Source organism: Pelodiscus sinensis, chromosome 2, assembly GCF_052426305.1.
Source record: "Pelodiscus sinensis isolate ZL-2025 chromosome 2, ASM5242630v1, whole genome shotgun sequence".
In the NCBI taxonomy this organism is placed as follows: Eukaryota; Metazoa; Chordata; order Testudines; family Trionychidae; genus Pelodiscus; species Pelodiscus sinensis.
The window spans coordinates 180,625,911-180,648,146 of record NC_143053.1 but is presented as its reverse complement, the minus strand read 5'-3'; the positions used below and the strand labels follow the sequence as shown (position 1 = coordinate 180,648,146).

Genomic DNA, 22,236 nt, shown 5'->3' with positions numbered 1-22,236 from the left:
TGTATCTAACTCTTTTTTGAACCCTGTTAAAATCCTGGTCTTCACAACATCCTCTGGAAAGGAGTCGACCAGCTTATTTTCATTTTCGGGGCTGAGAGACATGCAGAACATCAGCCACGTTGAAACGTAAATTTGACTTTTAACATTTATTTCTACTTCAGCGATGGAAGGGGCCATCCATAACATAGATTGCACCTTAGAGAGTTTGGTTTCAAACCGTTCAGAACAATCTTTTTTGGTTAATCATTTTTGGCTTACTGCTTGAAGAATATCACCAAGCTTCCCCTTCAGGATTATTCCACAAGTGCATTGCAGTGTCGGACATGTCACAGTAGGGATACAAAATCCCAGTTAATCAGTTAACCAGATAAATGTTAAGTTTAACCAGTTAACTGATTAAAATGAGGGGCCACAGCCAGGAGCCACATCAGTTCAGCTGCTTCCAGCCCATGCAGGGCTGCTGGCTCCCAGCCTGTGCAAAGCTGAAAGTGACAGTCCCATGTATGGCTGCAGTTCCCAGCCCATGTGGCCTGGGAGCCAGCAGCTCCACTTGGGGAGCTAATGATGGGTGCAGGCGGGAGGGGAGGGACTGCTCCCCGGATGCTGGTTAACCATTACCTGGAAAACATCACCATGAGGGCAAGGGACTGGATGCAATGACCTCTTGAGGTTCCTTCCAGTTCTAGTGTTGTATGATCACCTGTTACCCGTTAGCATCCCTATGTCACACCTCTGTGTGTTTAACTTGTGGGGGCTGTGAGCATACAAGGATACACTTTCAAACACAGCTGCCATCTTAGATGCACTGGTAAGCAGGTAGTTGTCTGTACAAAGAGTGCACTAATGTCCCAATCCACAACTCAGTGCCTTTCCTGAGGAGCCATGCTGGTGGAGGATGCTAGAGCTAGTGCCACCACCACATCATTCCAACACAATTTCTTACACAGTCAGCTAGTGGGGAGTAAGAGAGAAGGATTTTCCATCCTTTCCCCCATTTTGCCTACTCAGAAGTCCTGCACACTCCTGTGCAGGGCATGGAGCTCACATACAGCAGTGCTGCATGGTGGGCACCCCATGCATGGTAGTCCATAGCCATGCTGATTCTCTCCCCCACCCCCTCAGGGTTCCCTGGCACAGATGAGGGTGCTGTATTTTCCTTCTACTCTTAAAGGTAAATGGCAAAACTCTCATTGACTTCCAGGGCAGCCAGATCTGTCCCCAGCTGCCCCGGTGCAAAATGCTGTTACTTGCAGGGTTAAAGATCTTTGCTTGCCCTTAAAAGCTGCTCTGGAAGTGTGTTACTGTTGGCATGGATCATTTACCCTGGAGTCACCCACATCACTCATTGTCTGTACCTGTGCTGCCCTTGTTGATGAAATAAGCCTGTGGAACTATTATTGTCACTGATTCCAGAGAAGTCACCTGTCAGACCTTTTGTGATTTATATGCTGTTGGAATTTAGGGTTTTTGTGTGTGCAGTGTAAGTTGTAGTCATTCTTTCACATCAACTCCCTCTTTCCAAACACCACCCCTTGGCACTGTACGTGCTGACACTTCAAAGCCAGTTACTAATAAAAAGGGACTGCTTCCTTCTACATGGTCAGAGGATAGTGGCAGAAGTGACGACAGGCTTTGCTGGTACTTCAGCACTCAATACCAGAAAGGATCATGAGTCAGACAGCTGGTGAGTTTTAAAACTTCATAAGCTTTGAGACCAGTGTATGCCCACGAGTGACTTTCTGGCAAGCTCTTGTACCAAGAACCAGATCTGAAACCCACTGATGAAAATACGGCACTTTCCATTGGCTTCCACTCCAAAATGTTATTTGTAACGTGTCTATTTATTGTGTTTGTTGTTGGTACACATGTTCATTACTGTAGGATGGGAGCATGATCTGAAGAAGTGCTGAGACGCATCTGAGCTTGCTCTATATAGATAAATACACTTCATTTCTTTTCCTGATTGAATAGAATGGGAGGTGTCAAGGAATCTTTGCCAGTCTTTCTGGTCTGTGGTTCAGGTTCAGAGCTTTTGGAGTTCCAGCCTTTTTTCTCTTCAGGTTTCTTCTCTTGACAGTCTTTCCATCATATCCCCTCAGTCTTCTGTGCTGTTCTTTCTGTACTCTTCCCCCCAGGCTTTCTTTGCTGGTCATTCTCCCATTCATATTATGTGTCCAGCACCCTCAAATGTGTGCTCTAATGCCTATCCCTGATAGTCCCATGTTCATCTTCCCCCTAATGTCTTCCTTCCTAATGTCTGTTTACTGCTTGCAGCCATCATCCTTCATGTTGTATTTTCTGCTACCCATATCTTCTTTTCTTCCATCCCTGGAGGACCCACTATTTCCAAAACATAGAGCAGGCAAACACCCACAGCGTGCACTTTCAGTTTGTTACTGAATTGCTGGTCCCATAGTACTCCTGCCAATTTTTTCACTGTTGCCCATGCTTAGTGGGTTCTCTTTGGTTCTCCAGATCTCCCTCGAATGGCCCTCGGTGTATTTCTGAAGTACAAACATTCTTTGTTCTGTTTCAGCTTCTCTCCTAAAGCGTCAACTAACAGATAGTGATAAAACATATTGCACACACCTGCATTTTTAACTCTCCCTTTTCTTGTTGATAAGTCCAGTGTGATGATAAATAGCTTATCACTGGCGCCAAACTGTCTACAGTACAGTGGCCCTTTGTGAAATGTGTTTCATGCAACTTGTTATATAGGAAGTTGCCTTCCAAAATATAGAGCCTGAGGTAAATCACCACCTAACGGAGTTCAAGTTGTGCTACAGATTTCTATGCTATGGACGGCTTTTGTGGGAAGTTCTTGGGGACACTTTCATCTCTGCTGCTTTGAGCATGGCTGCAAGAGCATATTTACACACAGGTCCCCCTCGTAGCTGTACATTTTTGCTGTTAAATTAGAGCAAATTTCTACAGTCCAAATTGTAATTTGTCACCAGGTCTAATTCTGAACTAACTCTGAACTAGGGATGTAAAGGGTTAACCTGTTAAGTGGTTACCTGGTTAGCTTCACCCTTACTGGCATCCTTACTGGGGTAAACAGTTAACTGGTGATCCAACTGGACTGGAGCAGCCTCCCACCAGACACTCTGGCCTGGCTGGGCCCACTTCATTTGCAGGTGAGTGGTGCTCCAGCCCGGCTGGACCCACTGCACTGTGCCATGGGTGGGGGGTTGCTTCAGCTTGACTGGGGGGGCCACCATGTAACATTTAACTGGTTAACTTTTTAAATGGGATTTTAGAGCCCTACTGTAAACTGTCCTCCCAAGGGTTTTAAAGGTTCAGTTCCACAACCCAGGAGCTGGACAGTCAGCTAACTGATTAACCAGTTAAGTCACAAGAATATAGATTTAAAGAAAAATGGGGCATTGATATGGTTGATTGCAAAATTCCCCTTGACTTCAGTGGGGTCAGGATTTCACACCTGAGACTGTCATGCTTATCACACTATCTTCAGTTATGCCTGACATAAGCAACCAAACTTTGCCCCGGTACTTATCAATGAATATTTACTGGAAGATTAGAGTGTAAATAAAAGTTAGAGACACTTATATAGAAAGTTACCCAACCTTCACCTTGGCTTGGCTTGTGCTGTCACACCTTTGCAATCAACAGCAAGAAAACAAATGATGTAACCAAGGTATGCCCCAAGGACATTCATTTTAAATGTGCCGGTGTTAGCTTTGTTCTACCCTTGCCAGCCCATGTTGTTGTTGTTTTTCCCCCCTCAGGCAGTACAGTGGATCTGATGTGATACCATAGCCCTGAGCCTCAGCTGCAGCTCAGGGACACTCTTGCTGGAGTACAAAGGTGCTCTTTTGCCACCCTTCCTTATTCCTGGGCACTAGACTGAATTAAGATTACACTGGCAGACAAAAGACCCAGAGAGCTATTGTTAGGAAAGCTGGAGCCAGCTGGGGCACAAGGATGGCTGCTCAAACTCCCAGCACTCACTGCAGAGATGGAGGCAGTGTAGGGGCCACTGTGGGGACAGTGGCTTTTAGGTTGCTTTGCTTTGGTTGTCACAAGCTGCCTAAGTAACTCTCATTTGGGAATCTATGCTCATGAGCACTTGGGGGCCCAGTGTTGTTCAGTACCAGGACAATAACCGTCATGAGGAGATTTTTAAAATGGGGCATTGTTATGGTTGATTGTTTCCCCCAAAATAAACAGGAAAGCTACTAGAGTGAAATCCTACCTCCACTGAAGTCAAAGCAAAATTTCTCCTCACTTCAGTGGGGTCAGGCTTTCACCCCTCAGGTTTAACCACCACCCTCAGACCAGTGTGACAATACATTTAGCTGACTGCCATTACATGGCCCTAACGCTCCCTTTGCTTCTTGGGTGGTCAGAGCATTCCCGGGTGAAATGTTTTTTAGTTGGTCATGAGCATGGCTTCCCAAATGAGATTTACCAACGATAATAGTTTATAAGGACCAGACCTTAAAATGCTAAATCTTAGCAGTCCAAATAAGTCTTCAAAGAGCCACTTGCTGTTGCTATTATTATATGATGAGCGCTGCACAAATGATGCTCTCTGTGCTGTACAAAATACAGATACAGAGCCAACCCTTGCTCTGAGGGAATATACTACCTAATAAAACCCAAGGAGGACAAATCCTCGAAGCTGAGTTGTGCTAGTTAAATGCCAGTACGGATTTTTAATGTTCTGAACAACCCTGGAATTGAGCATTTTCCTCATATATAAACTGACACGATGAGCGTATTCTCCACTGGCAATAAAACCATATTGATAGAACCTGGATGAGATCCCTTCCAAAGAGTTTTTGAAGTCTGTATTAAAGAGCTAATACTGAGGGGTTTATGCCTAAAATGTAGTCAGTGTTTTTTGTTTGTGTATTTCACTGTGGCACTTATTGGAGATTGACAGGAAGAACAAACTTCTGGAGGAGACTCACCACTTAGCTTGATGCTGATATTATTATTTTAACACAGATGCTGATGCTGATTCGTATTGCCATAGCACAGAGAGGGTGCTACTCAAAGAGCAGAGTCCCCTTGTACTAGACATGCCGTGAAAAGCTAATCTGCTCCCCCAGAGAGTTCATGGTCTCGGTTATGAGCTGGCTCAACAGGTGAATGAGATAATTTGATGTAGGGTGAGGGAGTGAACGAGGCATCAATGAAGCATTAGGAACACAGGAATTGTCATAATGCATAAGGCTCAAGATCTATCTAGTCCGTAGGATCTGAGAGTGGCCAATAGCAGATGGTGCAGAGGAAGATATAAGAACCCCACAGCAGACAGGTGTGGAGTAATCTGCTGCTCACACAGGTCTCACAAGGCTCTCTAAGGTTACGTCTACACAGCAGCGTTATATCAGAATAATAACAAAGTGCACGTCTACACAGCAAGCTGTTATTTTGAAATAATGTCGAGCTGTAGGACTTCGTGCTCCGGCTCCTATAACCCTCATTTCACTAGGAGTAAGGCAAGTCAAAGGAAGACTGTTCTTCCTTTGACTTTCTACTGTATAGACAGTGCCAAAAGCTGAATCAAGCTATTGTGACTTCAGCCGTGCAATTGACATAGCTGAAGTTAGGTATCTCAGTTCAACTTTTGCCCTGCAGTGTAGACATGCCCTAATAGCTAGAGGATGGCTAAATCCTGGAAGCATGAAGTTTAATATCCCTTCCAAAGACTATTGTTAGTATTCTGTTGGGCTGTGTCTACACTACAGATTTCTTGCGCAATAACGGCCATTCTTGTGCAAAAACGTACGGAGCGTCTACACTGCACGCGCGTTCTTGCGCAAGTAAATTTACAGTAAAGTCTCGGAACAGAGGGCTTCTTGCGCAAGAGTTATTCCTCTCCCCACGAGGAATATGCCCTTTTGCACAAGAGCTCTTGCACAAGACCTTTTGTGCAAGAACTCTTGCGCAAAACAGTCCTTGCGCAAGACAGTCCTTGCGCAAGAAGCCTGCAGTGTAGACGTAGCTGTGTTGTATAATAAGCCATAATTTCAGCTCAACACCTGCCTAGCTCATGTCAGCTGGTAGCATAGAAGACTAAACTCCAGAGCGGTGAAGGTGGGTTTCCAAACTACGGCAACATCCCCACAAGTGCGAAGGCTGTAATCCAAGCTTCTGTTCATTATGCAGGACACATTGTCTTGAGCTGACTGTGCTCACCCCCTGGAGAAGCAGGGCATGCCTGAGTAGCCCTGGCTAACGGTGGCAATCCCGTTGCTCTGCTCAGTTCTATCTTCAGTTGTCAGAAAAAATTCCAATGAGTCATTTACTGACTTGAGAAGGGGAGGGAGGGAAGCACATTTCACAAACCTAGGAACTGACTATTTTAGAGAGCAATGCAAATAAGCTACTCGGTTCTATGTAGTTTATCTCATATTCCTCACCTCTCTATCTGAGCACCTTAAACAACATAAATTATTAACACCTGTCACTTGTTTGTTTCATCATCCCTGCCCCAGGAGGAGAGGTGTGTGCCAGGGAGTGTTTTTCTGGGAATTTGTTTATTGATATCTATGTGCACACATGTTGCTCTTTGTGCATATTAAGAAATATTCAAAGAAATGTGTCTTGCACTTAGAGTGCAGGGTGATGACATTTGTGATGGTCCTTAGTCCCTAGAGAAGTTCATTCCACAGTCTTGGACCAGCCCTACAGAAACAACAGTTTGTCCCTCACAGACAAACTGGAGTCTCATTAGAGCGTTCCACTGTGCCAGAGGAGCAATAAGCACAAACACCACAATTGTTAGCTAAACTGAACACATCTGGCATCAGACAAGAAGAAGGAGTTACTCACCCTGTGCAGTAACGACGGTTCTTCGAGATCTGTGTCCCTGTAGGTGCTCCACTGTAGAGGCTATGTCTACACTCGCGTCTTCTTGTGCGAGTAATATGGAAATGAGGCTAAGCGTTGAATATCGCCGAGCCTCATTTGCATAACTAATGAGCCGCTATTTTGCGAAAGAGGTTCTTGCGTGAGATGAAGCTGTCTACACTGCCCCTTCTTGCGCAAGAAAAACCCTCTTGCGCAACGCCGTTCTTCTTCTCAAGTAATAGGTGTAGCGGCATTACGCAAGAGGGTTTTTCTTGCGCAAGGGGCAGTGTAGACAGCTCCATCTTGCGCAAGAACCTCTTTCGCAAAATAGCGGCTCATTAGTTATGCAAATGAGGCTCCGTGATAGTCAACGCTTAGCCTCATTTGCATATTACTCGTGCAAGAAGACACGAGTGTAGACATAGCCTAGGTGTTGGACTTGTCCCAGTGCCACGGACAAGCCCAACACCTACAGTGGAGCACCCACAGGGACACTACTCTAAGAAGAATCTAAAGCTATTATGTGTCCAACTACCCATTGCCACAAGGTGTAAACACTTACCCTCACAAATCCAGAAACAAAGAACTCTCCAAGCAGAACTGAAGTGGCAGCTCAAGCTTAATTCATGTGCTAGAGGCCTGCGTGAGGACTTTGGTTCTACTCCTGATGCTGCATGTTTGGCTGTTTCGATGCCAGTTATGTTAGCCAGGTGCAGTTCATTCCTGCGTGGCAGTCCCTTTGCGCTGGCTGCTCTGAGGAATGCCCCTGAGATAAGGGGAGGGGAGGCCCCCTGCCAATGAGGCATAGCATCAGCAGGGCTAGTTCCATGCCTCCTATCGTAGCAGGTTCCCCCTCAGGGCCCAGGGACTTGGGGCTTTCCTGAGGGAATGGAGACCTGGGTGGAGTGTTTCTGTGTTCTGGCAGTTCCCAGCTATATGACCTCTTAGGGCTTTTGGCAGCCTAGGCCCAAGCAGAGCAGCCCTACATTGACACCCATATTGGGTAAGACCAAAGAGGCATAAAGTCTCCTTCGTCTCCCCTTTTGGACCCTGGGCCTAGTGTTGGTTGGGTGCAGAGATTAACTGGACCCTTTGTGTCTATGGCAGCCTGAGGGTAAAGTGGTGAGGTGGGTTCCTGTGTGGCCTGGGGATGACAGGGTTGTGGGTTCAAGTCCTGTGTCCCCCAGGTTGGGTCTGGTCAGGACGGGATGGCCAAAAGCCAGGCCGTGGCATCCAAACTTCAGAAAAATGGAAGGAATTTTAAGCAATCTCATTTATTTGAATTTTGTCCATTTTGTTCAGTTTGGACACTGGCTGATCAGAGACTGTTCTGTTCCACTGTTATTTCTAGTCAGCGTCACCCTCTGGTTCGTCAACCCTTGAATGGTGTTACTGGACTATTTAACACACTGGCAGGGGAGAAGTCGGTGGTGGGGGGAATACTATTTGGGGTCCTAATGTGAGTCAGTGCTAAAACCCTTCCAAGGCTGTTTGTGCTAAATGGGCTTGGGAGCTGAGTCCCACTAAGAAAAGATGTCACGCTTCAGTTGTTTTTATTATTTAACACTGTAAATCATCAAAGCAAATGGAATCTCCCCCCCCTGAGTGTTTTAACCATTTCTTTTTCTCTCTCCCTTCCCCCCCCCCCCCCCCGGCTTACTGTCTCCAGCCAGCAGCCTGAAGACCCTTGGAGTTGATTTACTCCAAAAGCAAAATGCCCCCCTTCACCACACTGAGGAGTATTATGACAATGCCACGCTGATTGTGCGACGAGGGCAGGTGTTTCAGTTAAAGCTGACCTTCGACCGGGGGCTGAAAGACGATGACAAAGTGGTGTTGCAGCTCAGTATTGGTAAGGGCACAACTCTGCAGCTCTCAACAGTACACCTACCAATGCAGGAGTCCCCGTACTGAGGCCAGGCTGACTAGCCCAACCAAACGTGTGTGATATCCTGCCTCAACACTAGCCAATGCTGGATGCTATAAAGGATTGGATGTCCCATAATTCACCTGGCCAATTTTACAATACATCATAATGGTGGAGACTTACTTTCTTCCAGACCTGGGCTGGTAGCTAGATTATAGATCAAAGCACGAGGACACGAAATAGAACCTTGTAGTCTTGACTCCCAGACGCCTGCTCTAACCATTAGACCTTGTCACATCTTATCACATGCTGATTCACTCCTCCTCTGTATTTTTCATTGATCTATTTCCAGGTGAGAAACCAATGGAATCCAATGAGACCCTTGTGTTGATGAATCTGAGGGCTGGACGGGACTCCCGGTGCTGGTGTGCCAACATTTTGAACACCAATGGGAAGGAGGTAGATCCCTGGTACACATAATTCATTTGAGTGGCAAATGGAAGGACCACTTGGTGCTGCAATAGTAGAGTGGATGCTCTGGGCGTGCCCTGGCCTGAGGGCTCTGGGGAAGCAAGGACTACAGCAGCAGGGGGCAAGAGGCTGCCAGCAGGCTGGATTTGGCCCACGGCCCCCTTGCCGAAACCCTTAGGCAGAAAACAGCTCACTCTTTAAAAAGCCAGCTGCTCTCCATTCCAGACGGCTGGGGAGGGAGGAGGGAGATTCTTAAGCTGTTCTTGTCCCCTCCTCCCCCAGCAAAATCACTTAGCTCCCATTGGCCAGTCTCTTAGTTTCCAGCCAATAGGAGCTGAGAACTTTTGCTGGGAGCAGGGGCAGCGTAAGAAGCCTTCTCCCTTCATCCTCGGCTTCTTCCCCTCTCCCTCTCATGCCCAGAGTGGAGCTGCCTGTAGCTGACAGCCTGCCTTAAGTTTCTGCTGGTAAGCACGTCCCATCCAGAGCCTGCTTCTGGCACCCCAGCCCCTCCTTTCCCCAACTCTCTGCCCCCTCCTGCACCCATACTCCCTCCCATATCTGGCACCCCAATCTCCTGCCCCAGATCACAATCCCCTTCTATCCTAGGTCACATCCCAAAATCCTTCATCCCAGTCCCCTTCGCAACTGCCTCCTTCACCCAAACTCCTTCCCAGACCCCATTCTCCCTCCCACACTTCAGTCTCTTACCCCAAGCTCCCTTCTGCACCCAACTTCCATCCCAGACCCTGGAATTCCTCCATTAATATCTTGGAAGAGTGTGACCCTTGACCACTTTCCAACATCTTGGAGTAGCCCCCAGTCGAAAATGATCGCCCACCCCTGGACTACAGTGAGCCTTGGGGGGAGTGAGAAAGTGTCTGTGTCACTCCAGAGAGGCCCCCTCTGAGGCAGATGGATGCAAGAAGGGACAGTGTCAAGCCCATCCCTGTAATAGGGGAAGAAGAGTTAACTGGGACACAGGGGAGAGTATTCAGAGCTCTAAGATGGGCTTCTGCTGCCTGTGTCTAGCTCTATAGGAAAAACACCATCCTGTTTAATTCACCACTCCGTTTCTGATAGCTGCCTCATCCTCGTCCCTTCCATTTCTCCCTGCAGCATGCGCCCCAGGCTTGACTAGATTCACGGCTCTCTGTAAGATCGGAGAGTGTGACTTGTACCACACTCGTTCATATTGAAGAGGGGACAATGTGACGGATAACTGCCTGCCTTGTGCTTTGCTTAGTGCCTGGTAACTGTGACCAGTCCAGCAGATGCAGCTGTTGGAAAATACTTTCTGAGTGTGAAAACTGGGCCTCACGTTTATAACCCTGGAAACAAAGTGGTCTACGTATTGTTCAACCCGTGGTGTGAAGGTAATAGAAGTAACCTCGTGCCATGTGGCGCCAGTGACTGTAATAGGAGATGATGTGTGTGTTCCATATACTTTCCTTCTTTACTCTCAGTTTCTTGCTTCTCTCTTTAAAAAATCAGAGGCCTAATTCTGCAAGCCATGAAACATCAGCCAATAATATTTAACATTCCTGACTGTGGCCTGGCTGGGAATCCCTTACTCCCATTGATGCTCCATTATTCACACTAATGGTCCCATTTAAGCCAATGGCCCTGTTTCTCTGAGTAGCTGCATGTTGATAAAAATGGGTTCACAGTCCAGTTCATTGCAAACAAGTAGGTGTTAAAAATAAAACTGTTTTCTTGGTTATCTTTCCAGGGAAGGAAGAAAGTCCAGGATTTAAATCTGAAGTGCTGTTTAATCACTATTATGGAACCAATGCTATGGCTCCTAAGCTTTGCTAGCTTTCTGTTTCAAGAACAGAAAAGACTTGTTCAACCTTTGAAAAGTTTTCTGCTAAGTGTGTGGAGAATCAAGTAACACATTCTTGCATTTTCTTCAGCTGACACAGTTTTCATGTGTAATGATGCCGAAAGATCAGAATATGTTCTCAGTGACACGGGCTACATCTACGTTGGATCAGAGCAAAATATATTTGGAAGACCTTGGAATTTTGGACAGGTAAAACACTAATAATATGGGCATGATCTCTCTTTCACAACACAAGCAGGTGTATTCCAATTAATGGGATCCTGTTTTTAAGATTACCTCACGTAACTCAGAGGTAATGAGTAGTTTTATTAATTACAATGGAAATTATATGCTCAGGTTTAAACACACACACATTAGTACGTTCCTCCCTGAATCAGGGCCTGAGAATGGAATGTTATAAATTTATTATTAGATCACAAAGTCCAACATGAAGTCTGTGAGAGAGAAAGCCTTCTTGGTAGAGGGGAAGTGTCTGTGGAGCCAACTTCCAGGGGACATCAGACAAAATCCAGAGTCTGACCATTTTTAGGAAATGTCATGAATCCTTATTCTTTGAAAAAGCCTCCCCACTGTATATATGACACACTCTGCACTGACACCCCTTCTACTCAAAACCTCCTACCACACCACAGCCCCTAAGACACAGTTTTAAAAAGAAAATTAATGAAATCTAAAAAATAGAAAGCAAACCCCCTAATCCAAGAAGAGTATTTTAACCTGAAAAGGGAGACATACCAGAGACTCCATGAATTCCACTAGGGACTCTGCTATTGTTGTTGATTTAACATGGTAGGCATTCAGACATTGTCTTAATTGGAGATTACAAACAAACAAAATCAACTAACCAAGCAGCCCCTAAATGATAGACTTGATTTTAATAAGTAGTTGTTGCTAATGTGATAATGATATTCAGAGAGTGGTAAGAAATAAGAGACTGGATTCTCCATACTGTTACATCAGTGTAAGATGGGAGAACTGGGTTCAAATGGTCTAAAAACTTCATCATGTAATTTACACATACAGTGGTTGAGTAGTGACTGAAAGGGCATGAAGAGTGAACTACTCTGTAATTTAGGGCAAAGCAGTGGAGGAAATCTTGTGTATAGTGTAGATAAATAAAGAACTTTGGTCTCTAGTTCACTCAGGGTACGTCTACACTGCATCGCTATTTCAAAATTAGCTATTCCGGAATAGTTATTTTGAAATAGCTTATTTCGAAATAGCGCCTCTACACCGCAGGAAAGCCTCAAAATTAGTCGGAGGCAGGCTTCCCTAATGTAGATGTTCAATCTTGATTTAGAGCCCCAAAGGGGAGGAGTAACTTAGAATGGCCCAGGTAAGGGGCTATTTCAAAACAGCAGCAGTGGAGCGTCTACACATGCCTTATTTCAAAATAGCTATTTCGGAATAGGTGTTATTCCTCGTAGAATGAGGTTTACAGATTTCGGAACAAGCTGTCCGTTATGTCAAAATTATTTCAAAGTAACAGAATGGCTGTGTAGACACTTGCATTGTTATTTCGAAATAACACTACTTATCTCTATATAATGGTGCAGTGTAGACGCACCCCCAGTCTAGTATATTTTTTGATTCAATGTTCACACAAGCAATACATAAACAAAATACAGTAATAGGTATGTCTACACTGCAATAAAAGACTGGCGGGGTAGTGATGGATGGTTTGGGTCAGCTGACTCAGGCTTGAGGGGTTTGGTCTACAAAATTGCAGTGTAGATGTTATAGTTGACATTGGAGCCCAGGATCACAGCCCCCACAAAGGAGAGAGGTCTCAGAGAACTGAAGAAGAGCTCTGTGGATGCATGTCTCTCTCACCTACACACACTGGTCTAACAAAAGATACTACTTCCCCTACCTTATCTCTCTGCAATTAGGTTGCAATAAAGATCTATCCATTGTACCCTTTAGTCACATAAACTTTTGTTACTGATTTGAGTAGTTCCACTGCGACTATTAATGTAACTAAAGACTACACACGTGAATAAGGATTGCTGGATCAGGCCCTGTATATTAATGCATGGAATGTGAGGCTATGTCTACACTATGGGTTTTTTCCAGGATACCCCCAACTCCAGGGAATGTGTCTGCTCTTCCGCTTTTTTTTGTGTGGAAGAGCAGACACGTTCTTTCGGACGCCTTGTCTTCCTCCTTCCATGAGGAAGAAGGGCTCTTCCAAAAGAAGGTTTTTTTTCCAAAATTTGGCCCAGTGTAGATGGGCCAAATTTTGGAAAAGCCTCTTCTGAAAAAACTATTGGAAAAAGGTACGCAAATTGGGCTCCACAATTTGTGTACCTTTTTCTGATAAAGCCCTGTAGCTTAGACATAGACTGACCTATGTCTGCTCCCAAGATGAGGTCCTTCCATTTCTTTTGAGGCTTAAGGCACAGCTGTGTCAGTTATGGGACCCTGTTCTGTAAATAATGGGTGAACTTCAGTCTCCATGGGAGTCAATCCAATACCTTTCATAGAGGTAAATGCATAAATAAAGAAGATTTGGAGGTTGATCTCAGTCATATAGGTTAATTGCTGAGAGATAATAAACTTTTCAATGTCAGCATCAGGCAGTTTGCATTTGGAGCAGCAAGTAAATGGGCCTTTGTTTTTTTCTCTCCAAAACAGTTTGAGGAGGATGTCTTGGACTGCTGTATGTATCTCCTGGAGAAAAGTAAACTCAAGCAAAAAGTTAGAAAAGACCCTGTGATTGTGTCCAGAGCCATGTCTGCTTTAGTGAGTCTGCCTGAGAAGTGCCTTGTCATTGACTCATTTCTTTTTGTTTTACTGCTACAAATCAGTTTGTCTCACTCCCACTGTATGCCCATTACAAGCCTCATTTGAAATGGATTTTGCTTATAACTCACATGGCGCACAGGGGGAAAAGGCAGCTGCAGCACAGCATCTCCACGTTATCTAGCCCAGTAGTGGGCAACCTGCGGCCGGGAGGTCCCATGCAGCCCATTGGAGTTCTGTGTGCAGCACACAAGACCTTTGTTTACTATTACCCATGCACAGAGTTGCCAGATTGTGCTGGTTTCCATCCATGTTGTTTTTTTCGTACCAGTATTACAACAGAGACAGACACATGAAGCCAGGGCATGGAAAGCGAGGGGTGTGCTGATTGCACACAACACTGACGGTGAGAACCGTGGGCTCCCTCTGCATCCAATCAAAGTACTGGTGTGGTTCAGTCAGCACACCCCGCAAATGCTAGGTACGCAAGCGCAGTTAGCAAAACTACCCTGTCCCGGGAGACCATCTTAGGTATGACAGTCTTGCAGCCCACTGAGATGAAGGAAGGCCAGTCATATGACCCACTCACTAGCCAAGGTTGCCCACCATTGATCTAGCCAGTCCTTTCTGCTGTATGCTGCTATTCTGAAGTGGTACTCTCTGCAGCTGAAGAAGGGGGTGGGGCAAGAATCTGGAGAGCAGCTGTCATACCTGGAATGTTCCCCTTTCAGTGTAGTAGGGGTTATGACACAAAATGCAGGCTGAGTTATAGCTCTTCTGAGCAGCCACTTACACCTCCTCTCTGGAAATCTGAGCCTCACAAGAGGAAAATGGGCAGGTGGCTGAGGGAAACCAGCTAATGATAGCAAGACAACCTTGCTAACTGCCATAGCTGCAGAGGATGCCCTGAGGAAGTGCAGGCACAGACAGGATCTCCATCACAGCCTGAGTTCCACTGGGTCTCTTGCCTGACTTCTTCTCTATGTCTTAGGTTAATTCCAATGATGACGCAGGAGTCCTTTTTGGGAACTGGTCAGGATCCTATAGTGGTGGAACTTCCCCCCTGGCCTGGACAGGAAGTGCTCCAATTTTGCAGAAATACTACAAAACAAAAAGATCCATCTGTTTTGGTCAGTGCTGGGTTTTCTCTGGAGTTCTTACTACAGGTAAAACACGGTACAGTCCGTCTTTCCTGATACACTAAACACTGGGGAGATATTCCTCCACACAGCACAATTAGCAGTGGAGAACTTTCCAAAAAGCCTCTCAGTGATGTTTCGTTTGTCTGTATTTCAGTTATGCGCTGCCTGGGGATTCCAGCCAGAAGCGTGACTAACTTCGCCTCAGCTCACGATACTGAGGAAAACCTGAAAGTTGACATATACCTGAATGAAAAAGGCGAAAAACTGGATAAAATGACATCAGATTCTGTTTGGTAATTCTAAAGAATGCTAGATAATTCCTGCAAACCTCAATTTAAATTGTATTTCTAATCACCAGAAGGAGTGACCTTAAAATCTATGAGTCTATGAGTCTATGAGTTTCTTTAGAACATTATTTTAAATGTACAACTGAACAATAAGAGGAAGCTTGAATTTTTTTTAGGCATTTCCCTGTTTGTCTATTCATCTCAGATGCAAATCTATCTGGGTTCTAGCTGGGTTTAGGTTCTAGATGGAACCTTAGCAGCAGAGAGGAATTCCCAAGCAGTTCCATTCTAAGTTCTTGTTTTGACTTGTTCATGTCTTTCTGTCCTATCCGGCTAAAATTAGGCATGCTTGGTCTCTTACTGAAGGTGAATTTTCCTACAAACCATCTAGAAAAATGTTTCACCCATCTTTGTTGGTGAAAAAAATGCCCTTTATATATCTATCTATCTATATATATAGGTTCTAGGGCCCAGTGCTTAACATTTGTCATGGAAATAACTTTTAGGCCAGACAAGTATTTTGAAGTGACCTGATGAAACATGGGGTTGATTCTGCTGCATTATGAGCCTTTGAAAATCATCCTTTGCCTCGCCCGTGTGGAGTAAGGGCCTAATTCAATGCTCATTTAAATCACTGAAAGACTTTCATTGCCTACAATGGATATTGGATCAGGCCATACATTTTTCAAAATAACAAAAAGGGTATTTTTAACAGTAATCCCGTAATGGTCTGAGTAAAGGGGAGGGCTGTTGTGTGTGTGCATCAGAAGCCTAACTGATCTATACTGAAAGAGGCAGGTCGTGTTTAGGAGGCTGGCCTCATTCAGAGTCCAGTCCAAAGCCTCATGAAGTCAATAGCAAGGTTTTCACAATCTGACAGTTAGACAGATGGATGTAAGATTCCTGCAGTAGATTGCACTCTCTTCTCACAATGTAAAGCATGAAAAAATACAGATATTTCCCCCATTCTTTCATAAAGTATAGCTGCTGTAAAAATGAGTGAGTGTACAATACTGAGCCCACATTTTCCTTTGGGGGATCAATACAATCACTTGGTTCTTAGGGTCCAAGAGGCTGAATATGCTTGTTAAATGGCAGGGTGCAAACAGTTGTGCTGTTAACTTTGTAAGCTCCTTGCCTCTAGGAATTTTCACGTGTGGAATGATGTGTGGATGAAAAGGCCAGACTTGCCCCAGGGTTTTGATGGTTGGCAGGCAGTTGATGCCACCCCACAGGAGATAAGTCAAGGTAGGATTCAAAACTAAAGAGACTCTATTGTGATTTTGGGGGGGGGGGGGAGTGGAAGAGGATGTTTTAAAAAGGAGATTATGGCCTTTTCTCAGCAAAGCACTCAAACACCTGCTTGACTTTAAGCACTTGACTTAGTCCGATTTATGTCAAAGCCGAGGCTCAGAGCAATGAAATGAGTTGCCCAAGATCACACAGGGTAGAGTGAGAATAGATGTTAGATCGCCTGGTTCCCAGCCCCTATGAGAGTCCTTTGGCCTCACTGCTCATGTCATGGCTATAGATGAAACAGAATTTCTTGCAAGCAGAAAATCCAATCTTTGACAGCACTAAAAAGTGAAAATATTGTAAGGGGTTGGGAATAAGGAGATATGGGCTCTGTATTCATCTCTACCCTAATTTACAGGGTGACCATGGGCAAATCCTTTTCTCTTGCTGTGCCTCAGTTTCCTCATCCACAGATGGGAGATAAGCGTTACCTGCCTAAAAGTGATGTGATGCTAATCAATCCATGTTAGCAAAGTTTGAGGTCCTCAGATTACAAGCACTACAGAAAGGCAAAGCACTTTCAAAGTCTGTTGATGCACTTTTTTTCAGCCTGTACCTTTTTGGGTCAGTGTCCAACATCTAGTATATAGCGCTAGATCTTAGAGATAAAACAAGTTTCAAAGGGCTGGACTGTGCATTAGCCGCTGTTACTGATACTATTTAATGTGCTGTCCCTTGCCATGTGGAATTTGGGAACAGAGTAGTCAGCAATTGTACAAGTGCAGCAGGAGTTGAAGAACTGAAATAAAGAAGGTAATTACCATTACCAAGTGAAATATACTCAACTCCAGCACATGCAAATAGATACGAAGGGCCTGATCCTGCAGTACCACATGGTGCTGAGCACTGTCGTCACTGGGAGTTGAAGGTGCTCAGCACCTCGCAGGAAGTGCTCAGCTATGATATTCAGTTCGGGAAATCTTTTGCTGCTTTGTAAAACCTGCTTAGAAATTGCATGTCTGCAGCTGGTTACATAGGGGAGAATGGTAGGATTCTTAGCAGCATCAGCTGGGGACTGCAGCCAGGGCTACCAACAGCGGCCATACAAAATCAGAATGGAATTATTTATCAGATTTCTCTACTCCAGAGTAAGGTGGCTAAACAGAGACATCCTCTAACGAAGCCGGAGGGGGGCTGCAGCATGAGGGAGGGAGACAGGAAGTAATGAATTATAGGAAGGTCAAATTGGGACAAAGCCCATAATGAACTAAACTGAAATGGTTTGGGTCTTATGGGGAATTGCTCCCAATGTCTTTCAAAAACAAAGTTCCTTACAAAATCAACAATAATAAAACTCTCACAAGGTGCTTCTCATCAGTAGAGCTCAAGTGCTTTACAATGGCAGTCAGTATAATTATCCCTATTTTATAGAGAGGGAAACCGAGGCACTGTTTGCCCAAGGTCACCGGGCAGAGCTGGGAACAATTCAGGACTCTTGAGTGTCAGTCCAGTATTCTGTCCAGTAGCCCACAGTACAGGGGCCTCTTCTGCACCAAAATCCCTCCTCCACCCCCACTATGCACTGTGAGTGGGCCGACAGGGAGAGAAATCCCACTCCTTAAATTCTGAAACAGCTGGGGGGAAAGGAGACACTCCTTTGAGCATATGGCGGGGAAAGCTTGTGTGGTTAGGGCTTCATAGGCTTTGGGAGGGTATGCATCATCATGGGACAGTTTCAGTTACTAAGCGGTGGGCCACTACTGTGGGAAGTCAGGGCTATGATGTGTATGTGATGACTGAGGGAAATGAGAAAATGAAGCCTCACTTACTTGCTTTTCATATGTACAGTATTAACTTTCAACATGCTCTTTAGGCATTTTCCAGTGCGGCCCTTGTCCGCTAAAAGCCATCAAAAGTGGAGAAGTCTATTTGCTCTATGACTCCAAGTTTTTGTTTGCTGAAGTGAATGCCGACAGAGTTTTCTGGCTGGTGAAGAATCTGAATGGCAAACAGAAACTTGTCAAACTGCGCGAGGAGACCAAGGCCATTGGGAAGAGCCTCAGCACCAAAGCGGTTGGGAAGAACACGAGGGAAGACATTACGGAGCAGTACAAGTTCCCAGAAGGTGACCAATAATTAAAATCTTTCCAGCATCCTGTAGAAGATTAGACTGTTGGCAGTGTGATTTTTCTGCAGACACCAGAGTAGTCATGCTTTCTCAGTGTGGAAATCCGATTGGCTGCTTTAGTAATGCACATTTAAAGTGTACTGCTCAGCAAAATACATTCAGAAAAGGAATCAGGAAAATTGATGTATAAGTACCTTTGGGTCTGCTGTGACATCTGCTGGCTGATTTCTAGTCAGAAGTTGTAGTAAACATGCAAGTAAGAGAAATGGGCCCAACAGATTCAGCAATTGTACTTGATCCAAAATTGCTCCATTTCTTATTTTTTCTATCTACAAATTATATTATATTTCAGGAAGCAGCCTCTCTCCCATTTACCACATAACCACAAACTTGCTAGGTTAAGCAATGTGACTATTAAAACATCTCATTTGAGGATCAGCCAAGTTGGGAAATCAGAGAAACATTGCAGAAAGGCGTTTAAGTTAGATGCTGAATTTGATCCCTCTTCTCACCTGTCTTCTAACATAGGCTTTTTAGATGTTTACTTCTCATCTCTTGCAATCTTAGATGTTTGTGCTAGCTGATTTTTGTAAACAGAAGCCTGGAATATCTGAACTTTCTTCAAGCTCTATTCTGTATATACAAAACTCCATAGGACACTTTTAGTGTAGTTTTTGGCTACATGTAGCCTCATTTGCATAGCTCTGGCACAAGATCGCGCCAGTGTAGACATAGCCGTAGATTGATGTAGATTCAGAGTCATCCTCAAAATGTGTAAATGTGGTGGCCTAAGTTTTCAAAAAAGAGAAATTGTTTTTTAGGTGCCCAATCTGAGGCACTAAATTTCAGGAAGTACTGAGCCTTCTAAAGATCAGAGTCCTTTGAAGTGTCTCAGATTGGCAACCCACAAAATTACTCATCACTGCTGAAAATCTGGTCCAGTATGTCCACTTAAGCCACATCTAAACTACATCCTTTTTTGATAAAGGGATGTAAATTAGATGTATCGAAATTGTAAATGAAGCTGGGATTTGAATTTCTCATGCTTCATTTGCACAATGGCGGCTGTGGCTTTTTTTTCAAAAAGCCACTTTTCGAAAAAAATACAAAAAAACCCGCCACGGTCAAGATGGGGATCTTTCAACAGAAAGATCTTTCAAGATGGGGATCTTTCAACCCTCATATTTTGGGTTACAGGATCTTTTGAAACAGGGCATTTCTGTCAAAAGATCCCCATCTTGACCATGGTGTGTGTGGGTTTCCCCGCCCCCAGAAAAAAAGCCACAGCCCCCGTTGTGCAAATGAAGTGTGGGAAATTCAAATCCCAGCTTCATTTACAATTTTGATACATCTAATTTACATCCCTTTATCGAAAAAGGGATGTAGTTTAGATGTACCCTTACTGTTTAAATCCTATGGCAGAGTAAACTAGTCTACATCTCTCTCAATTTCCCAGTGCTGTGATCTCTCTATTTTAGCAGAAGGAAAACAGTGAAAAGATGGACCAGATTGAGGAAGCTATAATTCACATGATTTATTATGACTTTAGCTTTGCCTTTCTTTTTCCTGGAATACAGGCTCTCCAGAAGAACGGAAAGCTGTGGAAAAGGCTTGCTCCTACCTGAACTCTTCAAATTTATCAGTTTGTGAGAGCACACCTCCTCTACCACCCCTACAAGCTCAGCTCCAACTGGAGGTAGAGGGTGAAAAAGCTTTGTGGCTGGGTAATCCAATTAATCTGAACATCATTGTACGCAACAGTTCTGTTGGTGCATGGACAGTCAATCTCACTGCTTCTTGCCAACTGCAGACCTACACTGGGAAAGTAGAAGCCAATCTTGGATTCATCAAACAGACTGTCCAGACAGAAGGCAAACCTGGTGGGTCCATGAATCTTTCATGTCCTATGTATGTGCCTTTTCTTCTGATACCGCACTGTGTCTTCAAGAGAGCTAACGTAGAAGGACTGTGAATCAATACAGGTATAGGACTGGTGGTCTGAGGATGCTTATGGCATAATAAAGGAGGATTGGTGCAGGGGAGAGTCTGTATAATTATGCATATTTGTATGTAGAAGTGCCTAGGAGCTGCAGTCATGGATCGGGTGCTGTACAAAAACAGAACCAAAAAACCCCGTCCCAATGAGTTCAAAATCTGAAATATTTGCATTTCATTTGATGCCTCTTTGGTTGCCTGTGTGAATAAGTTTGCTGACTTCACTCTGATTCCCAATGGATGAGTGTCAACAGCACAAAACGCAACACACCAATTTTCAGATTTTGGCAGGTAAAGGGGGTTGGACTATTGGTGGTGTGAACATGAGAGGTAGTGAATTTAAACCCATTTGGGTTTGTTTCTAAATTTTTGATGGATTGATTCAGGGTTTCTGCAAATGTATGTGTTATTGGTTGTTAGAATATTTTACACAAACTAATTTCAGATAAGCTGCCACTGAACTGTTTGCTAAAGTAGTTTGCCCTTTGTTATTCATTGTATGTCACTGGGGGTCACATGAGACTGATTCTGATCTTTGACTAGACGACAAACTTTTTAAAACAGGTGAGAAGATGAATGGCTGAAGAATAATTATCAGCAAATGATGCACTTGCAGTAAGAATCTTCAGAGGGTTAGTTATCCTTGCTACAATACATTCAGTTCTGGGGATGGTTACCAGAACATACAGAACTGATGTGACAGGATACTAGCTGTACTACTAGATGGGGATGGAGGTCTGCTACATAAAACAGGGCTTGAAAGATAAGGACAGGAAACTTAAAGATTAGTTGGATGGAGGTATTGTGACTAAACAGAGTTCAGTCTCCTGCAAGGCATTTCTGGGGCCTTTCACAAGCACTAAGGAAGTTTTCCAGAAAATTAGAAATACAATGTAAAGTTAAGAAGAGAGACTTTACATACTCACCATAAATACCTTATGCTCTGTGCCTTTGGTGAACAAGTGGAAATATCCCAAATGTACCTATGCATTTCATATGCCTAAATGCACCTAAGCACTTTATATCCATCCTATCAAACTGCTCCCAAATCAAGGAAGTGCACTACAATTAGTAAGTGCCAAGTGCTGCTGCCAAGAAAGTTCATATGGGACAGAATGTTCCCTTTTCAATCAGATATTGCTCATTTGAACTTTTCTCCCTGAGAGTCTTCATGCCCCAAATTCTTACCCATACAGGCCATATCATTACTGTGCAGAGGCCTGGCAGTGACACCCTTTGGAATTCCATTCCTTAATCCTGACCATAGCTGTCTTAGAGCTTGTTTTTGCTATGTTGGGGATCAATGCACCGACCATTGATTTATCGCGTCTGCTTAGACACAATAAATCAAATCTCCAAGCACTTTCCCGTTGATGCCGGTGCTCCACCAGAATGAGAAGAGTAACTGGCGTTGATGGGAAAACAGCCCTCGCTGCCGTAGTAAGTACATCAGCTTCAGCTAACGTGGAGGTTAGTGTAGACATAATTGCAGCCACACCCTTTTCAGCAAGTTTCAGCCCACTGGCTCTGCAGATAATTCACCTTTTGCTCATATTGGAGACATGTTAAACCAGAAGCAAAACAGTCACCACTTATGGGTCCATAACTAAAACTATACAGCACATCAGATTAACAATTATGTACATCAGAAACACCAAACAATGAGTAGTCCTGTAAAACCTTAGTGACTAACAAAT

At 44.4% G+C, this 22,236-nt stretch overlaps 1 protein-coding gene across 2 annotated transcripts in view; it reads left to right on the top strand.

Annotated features, from left to right (window-relative positions):
- Positions 1–22,236, top strand: part of TGM4 (transglutaminase 4) — a 29,509-nt gene that overhangs the window by 3,095 nt on the left and 4,178 nt on the right. The window contains exons 1-11 of one of the 2 annotated variants that reach the window (XM_006116414.5): positions 1,134–1,684; positions 8,495–8,677; positions 9,045–9,151; positions 10,407–10,536; positions 11,077–11,195; positions 13,644–13,751; positions 14,743–14,917; positions 15,048–15,186; positions 16,325–16,428; positions 18,290–18,541; positions 20,122–20,424. In XM_006116414.5, coding sequence (XP_006116476.3) covers positions 1,669–1,684; positions 8,495–8,677; positions 9,045–9,151; positions 10,407–10,536; positions 11,077–11,195; positions 13,644–13,751; positions 14,743–14,917; positions 15,048–15,186; positions 16,325–16,428; positions 18,290–18,541; positions 20,122–20,424 — 1,636 coding nt within the window. In that variant the 5' untranslated portion in view covers positions 1,134–1,668. Of the gene's footprint in view, positions 1–1,133; positions 1,685–8,494; positions 8,678–9,044; positions 9,152–10,406; positions 10,537–11,076; positions 11,196–13,643; positions 13,752–14,742; positions 14,918–15,047; positions 15,187–16,324; positions 16,429–18,289; positions 18,542–20,121; positions 20,425–22,236 lie in introns of those variants that run through there. The other variant, XM_075921866.2, reaches the window with a different exon arrangement.